Source organism: Larimichthys crocea, chromosome XVII (genome assembly GCF_000972845.2).
Source record: "Larimichthys crocea isolate SSNF chromosome XVII, L_crocea_2.0, whole genome shotgun sequence".
Lineage (NCBI taxonomy): Eukaryota > Metazoa > Chordata > Actinopteri > Sciaenidae > Larimichthys > Larimichthys crocea.
Genome location: NC_040027.1, coordinates 10,658,532 through 10,676,099, shown reverse-complemented (window position 1 = coordinate 10,676,099; position 17,568 = coordinate 10,658,532). Strand labels below are relative to the sequence as shown.

General features: G+C 39.0%; 1 protein-coding gene across 3 annotated transcripts in view; it reads right to left on the bottom strand.

Moving 5' to 3' along the window:
• The window catches only part of LOC109136699 (tumor necrosis factor receptor superfamily member 5), a 20,540-nt gene continuing 2,972 nt past the window's right edge, over positions 1–17,568 (bottom strand). The window contains exons 2-10 of one of the 3 annotated variants that reach the window (XM_027290460.1): positions 13,302–13,418; positions 12,684–12,777; positions 12,073–12,198; positions 11,797–11,952; positions 11,332–11,419; positions 11,067–11,245; positions 10,952–10,985; positions 841–1,006; positions 2–632 (exon numbers count right to left, since the gene is read on the bottom strand). In XM_027290460.1, the coding sequence (XP_027146261.1) occupies positions 871–1,006; positions 10,952–10,985; positions 11,067–11,245; positions 11,332–11,419; positions 11,797–11,952; positions 12,073–12,198; positions 12,684–12,777; positions 13,302–13,355 (867 nt within the window). In that variant the 5' untranslated portion in view covers positions 13,356–13,418 and the 3' untranslated portion in view covers positions 2–632; positions 841–870. Of the gene's footprint in view, positions 1,007–9,563; positions 10,083–10,951; positions 10,986–11,066; positions 11,246–11,331; positions 11,420–11,796; positions 11,953–12,072; positions 12,199–12,683; positions 12,778–13,301; positions 13,419–17,568 lie in introns of those variants that run through there. The other 2 variants (XM_027290459.1, XM_019273606.2) reach the window with 2 other exon arrangements.

Sequence of the window (17,568 nt, the reverse complement as noted above, 5' to 3'; positions counted from 1 at the left end):
AGCCTACATATAAATCTGGTAAAGTATTTACATGAAAAACTTGCAACATTAGCAGCACCACTTATAATCTATCGTTCTGAGAAAGGTAACAGTAAGATTACTAGCCCTGGAAACTTACAGTAACATGTAGGACTGAACACAGCTTAAATCATCCCTGAGGAAGGGGACAGTAAAATGAGAGGGCCTCTATTAAACAACTAGAAAATTACCACAGACATTTTGAGAGTGACGACTGCATGGTCGACTGCATGGTCGACTGCATGGTCGACTGCATGGTCGACTGTGTTGAAGGCTGCTGTGACCAGCACAGCATGACTCCCAGCATCCACAGACAGGGCAAAATCATTGTGCACCTTTAACAGTGCTGACTCAGTGCTGTGTCGGGATCTAAAACCAGACTGAAATATATCAAGCATAGAATTGATCTCCAAAAATAACTGAATAAAAACAACTTCATCTAAAACTTTAGAAAGAAAAGGGAAGTGGGAGACACGTCTAAAATTGGAGAGCACAGAGGAGTCAAGAAGAGTTTTTCTTTTTAGGAGGGGCCTAACCATAGCATGTTTGAAGGCAGCTGGAACAAACAAGTGTTCATAAAAACAAGCATCCTTCAAAAACTTGGCTGGAATGATTACATTACATTACATTACATTGCATTTAGCAGACGCTTTTATCCAAAGAGACTTACAGATATTTACAGGGTGCCAGTTACAGTCCCTGGAGCAGTGTGGGGTTAGATACCTTGCTCAAGGGCATTTCAATCATGGCTAGGGTGGGATTCGAAACTGGAACCCTCCGACCCCAAGACCAACTCCCTAACCACTAGGCCACAGCTGCCACATCCGAAACGATCCAGCTCAAACCGATCTGCTAAGTATTCTGGACAGTACCATTGAGCAGCACATTGGTTTCTTCATGCTCAATGTTGTGATGACTGTCACCATCACCGGTGTGGACGGTGGTCGTTGGGCTGTTCAGTGTCCTGGGAAGGGATGAAAGTTGAGCACTGTAGGTGGGGTAAAATGCAAACATCATCATCACTAGAAGAACGTCCCTATTCCTTAAAGTCTAAGAACACAGCAGAGTCTAGTCCTGATGAGTTGGCCCTCATATGTTGAGCCATGTACTTGTTAAATATTAGTGATATTAGTAAATATTAATAATAGTCTCTCATTCACCAGTGACTAAATGTCTTCATTTATTCAATATATTTGATACAATATACAGTGCGTAACAAATTTATTAGACCACCTGTCAGAGACCATCCAGCATCTTTAGTGTTGACTCTTTCATTTTCAGTGAGCTCTCGACTTTTTACCATTTTGAACAGGAATGAGGAGTTTCAGACTGAATTCACCTTTTTATACCCAAATGTGAGCCGGCTCACCGAGGTTCTCTGAGAAATTAATCAACCATAAATATTCAACCACTAAAACTAATTCTTATAAATAGTAAATTTGAAATTTCATGGATAACAATAATAATTAAAATTTAGCATCAAAATAATGCTAATAATAATTCTGGTTAAAGAGCTTGTACATACTGGTGTATTAACCATTATAGAAACGTAAAAAATATTTTGCTGTTAATTTACGGCAGCTGTTGCATAAACTTTACATTGGGTGATGGTCTAATAAATTTGTTTAGCACTGTAGATAATATATTTTATACAATAAAATACTGCATAATTATAACTTTGCATATAATTACTCCTAGAGATGTTACAATATCTAAATGAATTCTGTTAATTAATGTTAATCATTAAGAGGTTCATCAGTGAGCGGTTATATCTGTCCTGCTTTTAAACAAAGAAATGTCCAATGTCTTATAATTAATAACAGTAAAAAGAGTAGTAAACATACCCGTTTGAGATGGTCCTCAGCTCCTCGTCTGTTCCAGTTTCTGTAATAAAACATTTTGAAAAAACACTGTAATCAACAACTTAACGATGTGATGTCAAAAACATGACTGTTTCTAGTGACTGAATCCAAAATCATACCTCTGCGGTCAGATTTCTTCCTTCTGACCCAGTATACTAGTGCAAGTACTATAATTACAAAAACAATCAAAATGGGCGCAACAATCCAAACAATTGTCCATTTTGAAATGTTTTCTCCATATTCAGGATCAGCTGAAACATTTCCTGGTTTTATCAGTTCCAGTGCTTCACATCTGGAATGACAGAGAAACATTTTTTAGGACACCATGAATCCACAGGTGTTGTATGAATTCACTATCAGGTGTGAAGCTTCACTTACTTTGTGTGTGGCTGATAGGAAGTTAAGGTGCCGTTTGAAAATGTTCCTTCGGTGCAGTTAGAGCAGACCGTGTCCGACAGCGCTGTTCCTATACAAACACAAATTATATCTATTGAAACTAATTAATCAAAAAATATATGTTATATTATTATGAAGGTGTCAAAGTCTGGGGCTCCTCTTCTCGTCTCATCTCCTGTCCAACCTAGTTTAACTGTAGTTTACCGGCTGCAGTTTAGACTAAAGCAATACCTGAGTGCTGGCTATGTGAGGCAATTCATGAGTCACCTGTGCATAACTAGAGGCATTTTATTCAGTGGTTTTACAACTTTTAAACTTAACTATGACGCTGCGCTCTCTCTGGTTGGCCCGGGGAGTGAACAACCTGAAGTGATTTTAATGATAGTGCTTTGGTGTTCTGATTTAAAAACTAAACCTCTATCTTAAAGTCAGCACACGAAAACCAACCATTTCGACTGATGAACTGTCCTGGACCACAGCTCGAGTGTGTCTCTGCTGCCCTACATCCTCCATCTGTAGAGTTCACACAGTGAAATCCCTCCAGTGGTTCACAAACTGTATCTGATGTTGTTGTACATGGCATCTTCATTGTCAAACCAGAACCTGTAAAAACATACAGACGTTACATACGAAATGTAATTCTGTTAAATATGGAGTAACGTGCTAATTACAACAAAGCGAGCTGAAAAAAAAATAGAACTTATGTTCAGTATTGGTCTACTTTTGTAGATAGATAGATAGATACTTTAATAATGGGGTGAACCTTGAATATATTGAATGAAGTCTGAATATAATGAACAAAACCTTGAATATATTGAATGAAACTTGACTGACGTCAGACTTCACGGCATCTTGTGTAACGTGTGGATGCTATAGCTAAAAGTGAGTGACAACGAGTCAGTCCGCTCACAATCTCGTTGCAGGTTTTTGTCAATTTCAGACTTCATATATTCAAAGTTTCATATATATTATATATATAGATATTATATATATAATATAATATATATATATATATATAAATATATATATATAATATTTATATATATATATATAGTCACTAGTTTCTACTAATATTTGGGAAGTATTAAGAGAAATCTACCTGCATCACAGTTTGTACAGCCAAGACATTCTGGCTCTCCTGTAGACTCATTCATGTAGGTTCCCTCAGTGCAGGGCCAACAGATAGTAGATACGGACTCTGTGCAGCCTCTTATAACAAATTCTCCTGTTGAAAAGAAAAGCAAGAATTTGTTTCTTTTAATTTAGAACATACACCAATCAGCCCTAACATTATGACCATCGACATTATGATCATCTTGTTATCATGGCACATGTCAGTGGGTGAGATGTATTAAGCAGTAAGTGAACATTTTGTCCTCAAAGTTGATGTTAGAAGCAGGAAAAATGGGCCTGTCAAAAGTGTCCAAAGAAGGAAAAGCAGTGAAACAGTGACAGAGCCATGCAAAGCTCACTGATGAAGAACTGAGGCTGGCCTGTGTGGTCCGAGCCAACAGACAAGCTACTTTAGCTTAAACTGCAGAAAAAGTTCATGCTGGTTCTTATAGAAAGTTGCAAAGTGACTGCTGTTTACTACAGCACCAACCATGATAGTAACACTGAGCTCCAGACTGTTTGATTCTGTTAAGCACAGAACACAAAGTGAAATATATCTTTAATATATATATAATTACATCTTACCAGCTGGACACAACTCACAGCATCGTTCCCCTAGCTCATACTCCGACTGTTGACATGTAAGGGAACCAGAGATCATCATAAATAGAATCTGTAAACAGAAAGAGATTTTTTTCTAACCTTTGCAGGTGAGTTATGGCATGAGGTCACAGGGCAGTCAATGAGGTTCTTAAAGAGACCACACACACACGTAACTAACTAAATGTATATTTGCATGTTAAAGCACATCCATAAACAAAGACTTGAATAGACAGTATTTAACATTATGCCCTTTAATATTCATCAATTATCATGACAGTTAAATATTTACACCACTGTGAGTCTTAACCTTTCTTCCTACAGAGGTTAAAGGCAGGGCAGCTGCTCATCACTCAGTAGAGCTGATGAAGCCTGTCTGATGAACAGAAAATCACTTCTGTTTTCTTGTCTCGACACTGAAATGTTATAGATATAGAATATAGAAATATTGGTGAGGATGAGCAATTCTTCATATAATAAATAGTTTTACCAGAATTGTTGCAGTTGTCGAAGTGCTTGCTCCAAACATCCTTTTGGATGGCATGGATGAAGTGAGATGTAAAGTTTCACTTCAGATGACTGAAAGACTAGAAGAAAACACAACACACACTGTTTAGTTCTTCTTGTCCAACACATTTCATTGTATCGTCGACCCCATGTTAACCTGCATGCGGCAAATCAAAAGATCTCGCACACAGCCTACACAACCATGCAGGAAAATTATCTCATTTAGTCCATAAGACAAGGTCAATTTGAATGTAAATAGATACATTTACTGCTTTTCAGCGTCAAAATTCACTTCTTTATTACTGCCAATTTTCCAGGAATTCTTAACATCCATCATAACTCAGAGTAACCAAAACATGAATTCACATAAGGATTTCAAAATAAAACTCTGTTTCCGCCCTTTTTTTTTTCCGTATTATTAAAATGAAATACATTAATTTTACTATTCACAACAGTACAAACACCATTTCAGACTCAACCAAGAGATGCTGGCTGCAGACCTCCACTGTCAGGCCCGGAAATGAACGGGATACATTTCAAAATAAAACTGCAGACCTCCACTGTCAGGCCCGGAAATGCAAGGGACACATTTCAAAATAAAATCGTGAATTTGTGAATGCACTTCCAGTTGAATTGTTTTCCTCACAAATGAATTAATTAGTTGTAGCGGGTCAACTACAAAGAATGCCGGGGTGCCAGTCAGAGTCAAGTCTGACAAAAAAATAAAATAAAACAGAACAAAAATAATGCAGTCAACCCCCACAAATATAATAAACAGGCAGCTTAGCACAGCAATAAATAAGCAATCAACACACCTGCAAGGTGATTTTCAGAATGTGAATATATTTTTTTTTTTCACTGCCGGAGTAACCAAAAAACAAGAGTTCAGTTCAGTCCTTGGTTGGGAACTGTCTGTTCCAGGGTTTTCCAACACCCACAGTTCAGTTCAGACATATGCCAAAACAAAACAAAAAATCCGCTCCGGGTTTTACCGCGGACACCCACACAAAAATAAGGAAATAACTCAAAATAAACCAGCGTCTCTCGTCGCGGTGCAGTACAAAAACAAAAGGAAAAGAACAACGAAAACAAAATGTACAACGGGTACTCACTGTACCGAAGTTTAAAATAAATGTGTCAGTCTGTCAGTCGGTCAGTCGGTCGGTCGGTCGGTCGGTCGGTCGGTCTTCTCCACCGGAACCGGCACCTCCTGACGCTTGAAACAGCTGATCCAAGTCAAAGAAATACACAATCCACTCCACGGGACGACGGGACTCCAGCAACGCATATATCAAACGTGGACTTAACCACACGCTAACAACACTATGCCCTGTTCAGTTCGCGACCCTCGGGACTCTCCTCTTCCTACCTCTCCATACCGGTGACTTGCACCTATCCTAAATACTCCTCCTGGAGGACAAATTGAAAACCGCGCGGGATGCGGTGGCTTTCTTCCATTGGAGTAGGCGCTGACTGTGGGTGGATGACGGAGGACGCCCATGGATGGAGGTGTGTTTGAAGGTGTGGAGCAATGTGTTTCAGACTGCAGCGCTACATAGTAAACAATGACATAAAATCTTTCAATTCCCGGTCTATTGTATATATTGTTTTTTTTATAGTAAACTATTTCGGGATCTGGTTATTATAGACACAGATTAAATGTTAAATATAAATATTTCAATATTTATCATCACAGTAACAGTGTTACACACATTAGTAGCTGTAAACACTCAGCATTAGAAAAATACATACGTTGGTTTGGTGCTTACATAAGGAGTAAACATTTATAATCATCACTTTAAAAGTTACATACGTTGTTTTTGGTGCCTGTTTGTTTCCCAGATATATTAGTGTGTGTGTGAATGGGTGTATAAGAGACATTAACTTAAAGAACTTTGTAGAAAGGCGCTTTATGAAGTTCAGTCCATTGCCTGTTATTAGTTTACGGGCAGATCTGCCACATCCAATATGGCGGACACGTTAACGTAACGCAGCAACGGACCAACCTGCTCAGTGAGGCATCTGAAAATCATTTTCATCTGAAAATGAAAAGGGTTATTTTCATCTGAAAATGAAAAAATGACCCTCTCAAAATGTCCTCTCCACCTCCCCACCCCCCAAAAAACGTCATCACTTCCGAGCCTGACAGTGGAGGTGCGTGACAGTGGAGGTCTGCAGCCAGGTGCCTCTCGACTCAACACACTCATTAGCCGTGATAACCATGCGGTTATCAAGAGTTACACTCACAGTAATAAAATAACAGCACAAGATTCATAAGGCACATAAACACAGTCACATTAATGAGTTATATTAATGGCAGCAGATATATTTCGACTGGTTTTATAAAGAGTGCACGGCTAATTTTTTAATTATTTCCAGTGTTTAGCACTTTGATAGCGAGTGAGCATGCTAATGTAAACGTTGATCCGGAACTCACCTGGAAATCGTTCACGTCGTCCTACTCGAACTTGCAGCTCGGTGTCAGTCTCTTATCTTTCAGTTTTAAGACTTCTGAGTTTTTATCTCTTCAATTCTAACTTTTCCTCGTCTCTATCAGCATCTACTCGCACACCCCGCACACCTATTGCGTAAGATGCACACACCTGACGCTCTTGCTCACCGGAAACTAGCGCTTAGCGCCACCTATTAAAGGGACAGTAATACATATATACAGGTGTACGGAAGCCCTAAAGGGTCATACATACATACATTTTATTCCACCTGTTTTCCCGTGATAACGATATAATTAATGCGAGATCTCGAGAAAACAAAACGATAGTCTAGTGCAGTGGTCCCCAACCCCCAGTCCGAGGACCGCTGTTCCTACCAGGCCGTGAAATGGCTCATAATCTTTTGTTATTATTATGAACCATAATGATGAGCCGAGGGTGTCTATGAGTGCCCCGTGACAGCTTTGTGGATCATAAGCTCCTGACACTGGTACCCGCCGGAAATACACAGGTGCCGTAACCTCGGTTAAATAAGCTAAACTGGCAACCTGGGCGCGGCGCGTCAACCGGGGTGTTTTTGACATGTTCAGCAACTTGTCCAGCTTTTGAAGAGCCGGCGGAACTGGGCGAGTTGATGCACAGACACCTGACATCACTGTCTGATGCGCGGTCCATAACCAGTAGATCACACAGCCCAAACACACTGGGCTCCCTCAGGAACTGAATGAAAAATAATCAAGTGCCTCACAAACAGAACAAAACAGAATAAAAAGCAGCAGTCAGTTCAAACATTCACACACCTCCGGGGCAGCGTTCAGAGAGCAGAGTGCACTTTGTGTTTTGCACTCAGAGGAAATCAGATGTTTCAATGCTGCAGAACACAGAGATCACACCAGCCTGCACTCGTGTGCACTGTACATCCACCTTGTATTTTTTTATTATATTACTTTAAAAACTGGCAAGTCGACAACTTTGCCAGCAGCCAAACATCAACAAGGTCACCAGCAGCAACTAATATCACTGACTAGTCCAGCAGCAGTCAGCCCAGCTCGGCGTCTGTCTTTCAGCCTTTTATTTCACCAACCACTAAAAGTCAGTCCCACATTTACTCTTGTCCAGCAGCTTCTTGCTCAATCACCGTCTCCCTTTCTGTCTCTCATAGAGGCTGTTGAGCCCGGTTACATTGCTGAGTTGCCCAGCTCCTGTTCTGGCACGACACCGGCTCCACCCTCCTCGTCTTTATTCCGTTAGTTTATCAAGCACCATCATCGGGTTGAAGCTGTCTGATACTTTGGTTTACTTGCACGACTGAGGTCAGTGTGAGCATGTAAGCATTTAGCACAAAGCACTGCTGTGCCTAAATTACAGCCCTTAGCGTGGCTGTGGACGTGATTTATAGGCTGGTGTCTGTCTCCTTTTTCTCTCTTAAACACTTTGTAACTACTGTTTTTAAAAGTTCTATATGAAGCTGATTACTCGCTGAAATATGTAAGTGGTTATCTCAGACTATGCATTCCAAAGGAGACGTTTCACAGCAGACTGAACATCAAACAGTGTCCTAAATGTAACTTGGATACGCTCGCAGCAGCGTGAAATGTTCGTCTGAGGTCAGTGAAGTGAAGAGGACACTGCTGCAGTGTTCACCACTTCCTTTAGTTTGCAGGCTTCCTATATTATTTGAAACAACACAAGTTTAACAGTTCCATCTAGAGGACAACTGAAACCATTACATCTTTAAAGAAGTCACCCAGAATATTTGTTTTGATTAACAGTCTCTGTTGTGGTATAACGAGTATAAGTGCGTTTATGATTAAATCAAATTTACAGGACAGTAATTAAACAACCTACAGCCTAAAAGTGACAGTTACTTTGTGCAAGAACAGACATTCAACAGATAACAAGTCAGAGGTGCACAACATTTATTTCAAATCCGTTCATTTATCGTAGAAAAGTTACATTCATAACTATTATAATAATTCACACACAAAAAATATAAAAATATAAAATGTTAATATAACACTTTGTATCTTATACATATACATAATACAATATACATGAAAACACAAACACACAACTCGCAACCCACCCACTAACAATGAAAAACACTCAAGAGGCAAGGTAGACAAACATTAAACACTGATGGCAAAGAGCTGGCAAATCTATAACCCATCTATCAGGGAACCAACCAATATGTACATATATGCCAAATAAAGCTGCCACATCTCTGTAAAAGTGTTATAGTCTTTCCTGAGTATATATGTAATTTTTTTTCGAGTGGAATCAAGACAGGGTTGTCAGACAGGGGACTCTTTTACAGCATACTGTACAGTATGAACCCGCATTGTGTTCTGCTTCCTAAATTGGAGAGAGAATACTGTATAAAATGCGTTGTATGTTCTGCACTCGGAAAAAAACACCTGCACCAAGGCCTTCAGAGGAAAAAGCTGTTACAGCAGGGTGGCACTGTCAGAGGAACTGTGAAATACGGTTTCATTTACTAATACAGTATTGTATTTATTTTTGGTAAATCTGCAAAAGTTTGAACTTTGAGAGTGTTTAAATAAGAGAGAAATGTGAGAAAATGTTAATGCCTGTCTGAGAAAAGTGAATAAAAGTGTGGTTAGGGGTTTTACGGCCTTAAAACATGTATAATAATTGTAAAACTTACTTCGCGGATTTCGTTTATTGCGGGTTATTTTTAGAACGTATCCCCCGAGATAAACGAGGGACCACTGTATAATTAAAAGAGGATAGGGCCGAGAACAGATCCCTGTAGCACCCCACAGGGCAAGGAGGCACAGTTGGTGGGTTTCATGCCACTTAGTAAAAGACGACGGGGAAACGATCTGCTAAGTATTCTGGAGTATTTACTCTAGACAAACACATCTTTTTAAAATTGCTTTTAATGTTTAATGTCTAATGTGTTTTTAGTGCACTAATGTTCTTCTCTGTAAAGTGTCTTTGAGTACCCTGAAAGTGCTTTTAAATAAAATGTATTATTATTATTATTTAGACAGTACCATTGACCAGCCCACTGACCAGCCCATTGACCAGCCCATTGGTTTCTTCATGCTCACTGTTCTGATGACTGTCACCATCACCGGTGTGGACTTGGACGCTGGATGAAAGTTGAGCACTGTAGGTGGGGTAAAATGCAAATATCATCATCACTAGAAGAACGTCCCTATTCCTTAAAGCCTAAGAACACAGCAGAGTCTAGTCCTGATGAGTTGGCCCTCATATGTTGAGCCATGCACTTGTTAAATATTAGTGATATTAGTAAATATTAATAATAGTCTCTCATTCACCAGTGACTAAATGTCTTCATTTATTCAATATATTTGATACAATATACAGTGCGTAACAAATTTATTAGACCACCAGTCAGAGACCATCCAGCATCATAAAGTGCTTTAATGTCGACTCTTTCATTTTCAGTGAGCTCTCGACTTTTTACCATTTTGAACAGGAATGAGGAGTTTCAGACTGAATTCACCTTTTTATACCCAAATGTGAGCCGGCTCACCGAGGTTCTCTGAGAAATGAATCAACCATAAATATTCAACCACTAAAACTAATTATTATAAATAGTAAATTTGAAATTTCATGGATAACAATAATAATTAAAATTTAGCATCAAAATAATGCTAATAATAATTCTGGTTAAAGAGCTTGTACATACTGGTGTATTAACCATTATAGAAACGTAAAAAATATTTTGCTGTTAATTTACGGCAGCTGTTGCATAAACTTTACATTGGGTGATGGTCTAATAAATTTGTTTAGCACTGTAGATAATATATTTTATACAATAAAATACTGCATAATTATAACTTTGCATATAATTACTCCTAGAGATGTTACAATATCTAAATGAATTCTGTTAATTAATGTTAATCATTAAGAGGTTCATCAGTGAGCTGTTATATCTGTCCTGCTTTTAAACAAAGAAATGTCCAATGTCTTAATAATAATTAATAACAGTAAAACGAGTAGAAAACATACCCGTTTGAGATGGTCCTCAGCTCTGTTCCAGTTTCTGTAATAAAACATTTAGAAAAAACACTGTAATCAACAACTTAACGATGTGATGTCAAAGTGACTGAATCCAAAATCATACCTCTGTGGTCAGATTCCTTCCTTTTTATGCAGCATCTTGGTGCAGATACTATAATAATTGAAACAATCAAAAAGGACACACAAAGTGCAACACTTGCAATTGTACATTTTGAATTGTTTTCTCCACATTCAGCATCAGCTGAAACACTTCCTGGTTTTATCACTTTCATTGCTTCACATCTGGAATGACAGAGGAACATTTTTTAGGACACCATGAATCCACAGGTGTTGTATGAATTCACTATCAGGTGTGAGGCTTCACTTACTTTGTGTGTAGATGACAGGAAGTTAATGTGCCATTTGAAAATGTTCCTTCGGTGCAGTTAGAGCAGACCGTGTCCGACAGCGCTGTCCCTATACAAACACAAATTATATCTATTGAAACTAATTAATCAAAATATATATATTATTATGAAAGTATCAAAGTCATGTCAAGGACGAGTGAACAACCTGAAGTGATTTTATTGATAGTGCTTTCATCTGCTCCAAATCTGCCAAAGTTAACCACTTACAAGAGAGAGCTCTTAAGGTTCTATATAAATAGTTATTATTATAATAAAGTGTTCAGACCTGTCTGATTTCCTATTAATGAATAAAAAAAACACTGATTGCAGATATGTTAAAATTACAAAGGAGAAAGGTTCAAATAATTTATTTTGTTGTTCCTGAACTTTTGTGTTCTGATTCAAAAACTAAACCTCTATCTCACAGTCAGCACACGAAAAACCAACCTTTTCTACTGATGAACTGTCCTGGACCACAGCTCGAGTGTGTCTCTGCTGCCCTACATCCTCCATCTGTAGAGTCCACACAGTGGAATCCCTCCAGAGGTTCACAAACCGTATCTGATGTTCTTGTACACAGCGTCTTTGTTTTCAACCCAGAGTCTGTCAGCACATAGTTATGATGATGATGTTGTTAGTTGTTATGGCAGCAGTCAGTGCCTTTAAATCTAAGCTTAGTCACTAGTTTCTACTAATATTTGGGAAGTATTAAGAGAAATCTACCTGCATCACAGTTTGTACAGTCAGGACATACTATCGCTCCTGTAGGCTGATTCATGTAGGTCCCCTCAGCGCAGGGCGTACAGATAGTAGATACGCACTGTGTGCAGTCTCTTATAACAAATTTTCCTGTTGAAAAGAAAAGCAAGAATTTGTTTCTTTTAAATTAGAACATACACCAATCAGCCCTAACATTATGACCCTCGACATTATGATCATTATGATCATCTTGTTATCATGGCACATGTCAGTGGGTGAGATGTATTAAGCAGTAAGTGAACATTTTGTCCTCAAAGCTGATGTTAGAAGCAGGAAAAATGGGCCTATCAAAAGTGTCCAAGGAAGGAGGAAGGAAAAGCAGTGAAGCAGTGACAGAGCCATGCAAAGCTCACTGATGAAGAACTGAGGCTGGCCTGTGTGGTCCGAGCCAACAGACAAGCTACTTTAGCTTAAATTGCGGAATAAAGTTCATGCTGGTTCTTATAGAAAGTTGCAAAGTGACTGCTGTCTACTACAGCACCAACTGTGATAGTAACACTGAGTTCCACACTGTTTGATTCTGTTAAGCACAGAACACAAAGTGAAATATATCTTCAACATTAATTACATCTTACCAGCTGGACACAAACGACAGCATCGTTCCCCTAGCTCATACTCCGACTGTTGACATTTAAGGGAACATCCTCCAGAGATCATCATGAATAGAATCTGTAAATAGAAAGAGATTTTTTTCTAACCTTTGCAGGTGAGTTATGGCATGAGGTCTTAAAGAGGTACTAGGCCTTAAATGCACAAATCTGTCATTAAACTGTCGTGCCTGTGCTATGCAAACAAACTTAAAAGTGCTGATGAAGCTCTGGCTGTCTTAGAAAATGTATCAAACACAGACACGCACACACACGTAACTAACTAAATGTATATTTGCATGTTAAACCACATCCATAGACAACATATCTAACATTATGCCCTTTAATCCTCGTCAGTTATCATGAATAAATAAATATTCACACCACTGTGAATCTTAACCTTTCTTCCTACAGAGGTTAAAGGCAGGGCAGCTGCTCATCACTCAGTAGAGCTGATGAACAGAAAAAACACTTTTCTGTTTTCTTGTCTTGACACTGAAATGTTATAGATATAGAATATGGAAATATTGGTGTAGATGAGCAATGTGATGTACAACTATGAATTATTGCCAGGCAAATAAAACTTCATATAATAAATAGTTTTACCAGAATTGGTCCAGTTGTCGAAGTGCTTGCTCCAAACATCCTTTTGGATGGCATGGACCATGTTGCAGGATTTGGGATGAAGTGAGATGTAAAGTTTCACTTCAGATGACTGAAAGACTAGAAGAAAACACAACACACACTGTTTAGTGCTCTTACTGCTGAGCTGACCGGGTCTTCTTCCAACACATTTCATTTACGAGATCTTTTTATCTTATGAGATAAGGTGTCATTTTTTTTTGTTATCCAGTAATTGCAATGCGCTTCGTTACAAATACCTGAACATAACACTTTGTCCTTTGGACAAACTCAGAACACACATTTATTCTTACTTCACTCGGACTGAATGTTAAAAAATGTGTTTGCAAAGCGAAGGGTGCAACTTGCGTGCTAAAAAGTTTCGAAGGCTCTCCGTAATGCCAGAGCTGCCTACTACTCTTCATTAATAGAGGAGAATAGGAAACAACCCCAGGTTTCTCTTCAGCACTGTAGCCAGACTAACAGAGAATCACAGCTCTACTCAACGATCTATTCCTTTAGGTTTAAGTAGCAATTACTTCATGAGCTTCTTTAATGATAAAATTATAACTATTAAAGACAAAATCCGTCACCTCTTGCCCTCAACAGGCATTGATCTGCATTGTGATACAGCAAGTTTGGAAACAGCTGTAAAACCTGTTATGTATTTAAACTGTTTTTCTCCCATCGACCTTCATCAAATAACTTTAATCATTTCTGCAGCTAAGCCGTCAACCTGTCTCTTAGACCCCATCCCAACCAGGCTGCTCAAGGATGTTTTACCTGTAGTTAGTCATTCTTTATTGGATATGATTAATCGGTCTTTATTATCAGGATATGTACCACAGTCCTTTAAGGTAGCTGTAATTAAACCTCTTCTTAAAAAGCCCACTCTAGACCCAGAGGTCTTAGCCAACTACAGACCGATATCAAACCTTCCCTTTCTGTCTAAGATACTTGAGAAAGCTGTAGCTAATCAGCTGTGTGACTTTCTCCATAACAATAGTCTATTTGAGGATTTTCAGTCAGGATTAAGAGTGCATCATAGCACAGAGACCGCATTAGTCAAAGTTACAAATGACCTCCTAATGGCATCAGACAAAGGACTCAGCTCTGTACTTGTCCTGTTAGATCTTAGTGCTGCATTTGACACCATTGACCATCAAATTCTTTTACAGAGACTGGAACATCAAATTGGCATCAAAGGAACCGCCCTAAGCTGGTTTAAGTCGTATTTTTTAGATCGATCTTAGTTTGTTCACGCCAATGATAAATTGGACCCAAACACCTCAGAAACTCTCTTTCTAGAGACTCAGTTACTTTAGATGGGATCACCCTGGCCTCCAGCTCCACTGTAAAGAATCTTGGAGTTGTTTTTTCAGGATTTGTCCTTTAACGTCCACATAAAACAAATTTCGAGGACTGCATTCTTCCACTTACGTAACATTGCTAAAATCAGACGCATTGTCTCTCAAGCGAATGCAGAAAAAATAGTCCACACATTTGTTACTTCTTGGCTGGACTATTGTAACTCTTTGTCATCAGGCTGCTCTAATAAGTCTCTTAGGACTTTGCAGTTAATTCAGAATGCTGCTGCACGTGTTCTGACAGGAAAGAAGATCAGAGATCACATCTCTCCCATTTTGGCTTCCTTGCATTGGCTACCTGTTAAATCTAGAATAGAATTTAAAATTCTTCTCCTTACTTACAAAGCTCTTCATGGTCAGGCACCATCATATCTAAAAGAGCTCATAATACCTTACTACCCCTCTAGAACACTGCGCTCTCAGGACGCTGGGTTCCTTGTGGTTCCTTGTGGTTCCTTGTGGTTCCTTGTGGTTCCTATAGTCTCCAAAAGTAGATTGGGAGCCAGAGCTTTCAGCTATCAGGCTCCTCTTCTGTGGAACAAACTACCTTTCTGGGTTCAGGAGGCAGACACGGTCAACACCTTTAAGAATAGACTGAAGACTTTCCTTTTTGATAGAGGTTATAGTTAGGGCTGGCTCAGGTCATCCCTTAGTTATGCTGCCATAGGACTAGACTGCCGGTCATTTTGTCAGTTATTAGTGACGAGTGCCTACGACACTCATCAACTATTCACAGAGCTAGCAAGCTCCGGGAGTAGTTGATGAGTGCCATAGGCCTCCCCATTCATTTCCCATAGGGAATGAATGGGGAGGCCTGAAAAAAAGTACATTTCAACAGACATTTTCAACAATGAACTGCTCTGGCATACTTTCACCGAGAGACTGCATTTAAACTTTAAAACGTAGGTATGTTTCCCTTATCTTCAGGGATTCACGACACTCATCGACAGCTTTTACCGTTTTTAAACTATCAAGGCTCAAAGTTGAGCAGGTTTTAAGTCAAATTTCTGGGTTTATAATGGGTGTGTATGTGGCGGAATGTTTGTGCTAGAGTGGATGACATCATCAGCTAGAGTGAGGAGCAGGGAGAAAAATCAGTGAAAAAATAAAACGTATTTGACTACCGTGGCCTCAAATGCCCCACTACAGACACAGTTGAAATCTTACAGCTAGTGTTTTCGCCGCTAAAGCAAATACCATTTGCAAGGAGTTTTAGCTTTGGGGGCTCTAATTTAAGCAGTTAACATATATAACCATATTAACATTAGGATGTAATTCTTATGACTAAAGATTATGGGCTAGCACGTACGTGCTACACGTAACATTAGCATGGTACATTAGCTGTAGTCTTAGTGACTGAAAATGAGGATAGCACTAACGTGCTAGCCATTACAATTAGCATGTTTGAGCAGTTAGCATGTCTTTACAGCTAGTGTTAACGCGCTAGCTGCTCTGCTGCTTTGGCGCAAAACGGAACAATTAAATTTACCAATATACCAACATAGATTAACATTAGCATTTCTTCTTAGTGGCAAAAATTATGTGCTAAGCAAACTGACGTGCTAGCCTTAACAATTAGCTGTTAACATTAGCATGTTTTTATTCTTAGTGACTGAAAATGAGTTGGCTAGCAACTAACGTGTTAGCATATGACATTAGGCATGTTAGCAGTTAGCATGTTCTTTGACAGCTAGTGTTAACGCGCTGCTGCTCTGCTGTCTGTGGCGCACTAACAATTATATTACCATATTAACATTAGCTGTTATTCTAGTGACAAAAATTATGGCTAGCATGACGTGCTAGCACTTAACATTCGCAATGTTTACTCTACATTTATTCTTAGTGCTGAAAATGAGTGGCTGCCACTGCGGTGCTAGCAAAAACCATTAGCATGTTAGCATTAGCATGTGGCAATGAGCAGGTTTTTTATTCTTAGTGGGCTATACTAGTAGTAAGGCATTAGAGCGTTACCATTAGCAGTTTAACAATTAGCAGTTAGCATTGGCATGTATATAATACTTATGGTTATGATAATTGTTAAAACGCTAGCTTTAACACTACGCTGCTAGCAATAACATTCAGCATGTGAACATTAGCATGTTAAAATTAACAGGTATTTAATTCAGTGCTAATACTAATTAGCTTTAGCAGGTTTACATTACATGTTTACAATGACATGTTATTAATTCTTAGTGGTAATGCTAATAACATTAGCATTAACATAACATGTTAGCAATGACATGTATTTAATTCTTAGTGGCCAAGCTCATTGCTAGAGCAGACGGCTTAACATTTATCATGAACATGTTAGCAATGTCATTGTATTTAATCTTAGTGGCTAATGTTAATTAGCATTAGATGTTAGCATTAGCAATTAACAAGTAGCATTATTTGGTTATTAGTGGCTAATGCTATTGCTAGCGTTGACGTGCTAGCATACCATTTGCACTAATTTTAGCATTGGCGCTAATGTTAGCAGTTAGCATGTCTTTACAGCTAGCGCTAATGTGCTAGCTAAAAATCCTGGGCAGAGAGAGGGGAAAAATGGCGAGACCACCCCCTCGAAGAGGAGGGATCTCTGGCAAAACCGTAATTCCAATCATTGAACCGAAATCACTGGGGCATCCTGTGCCCTTCCTGAACGTCAATCATTTTCTTGTGTAGATAAGGGAAGAAATGGGTCCTTTAAGAGCAATTCAGAGAAAGGTTACTTCTGCTTTCCTCCAGAAAATGTCCCGCCTTTTTAACATGGCAGCCATGGGCTTGGATGGGGGGTTGCTGCCGCATCTTGTCGTTTCCCGCCAAAACAGATATATCTGACAGTTTTTAAGCAGGCGAATGTGAGTAAAGACGACAAATTTTCTACGTTTCTATGTATAAATCGG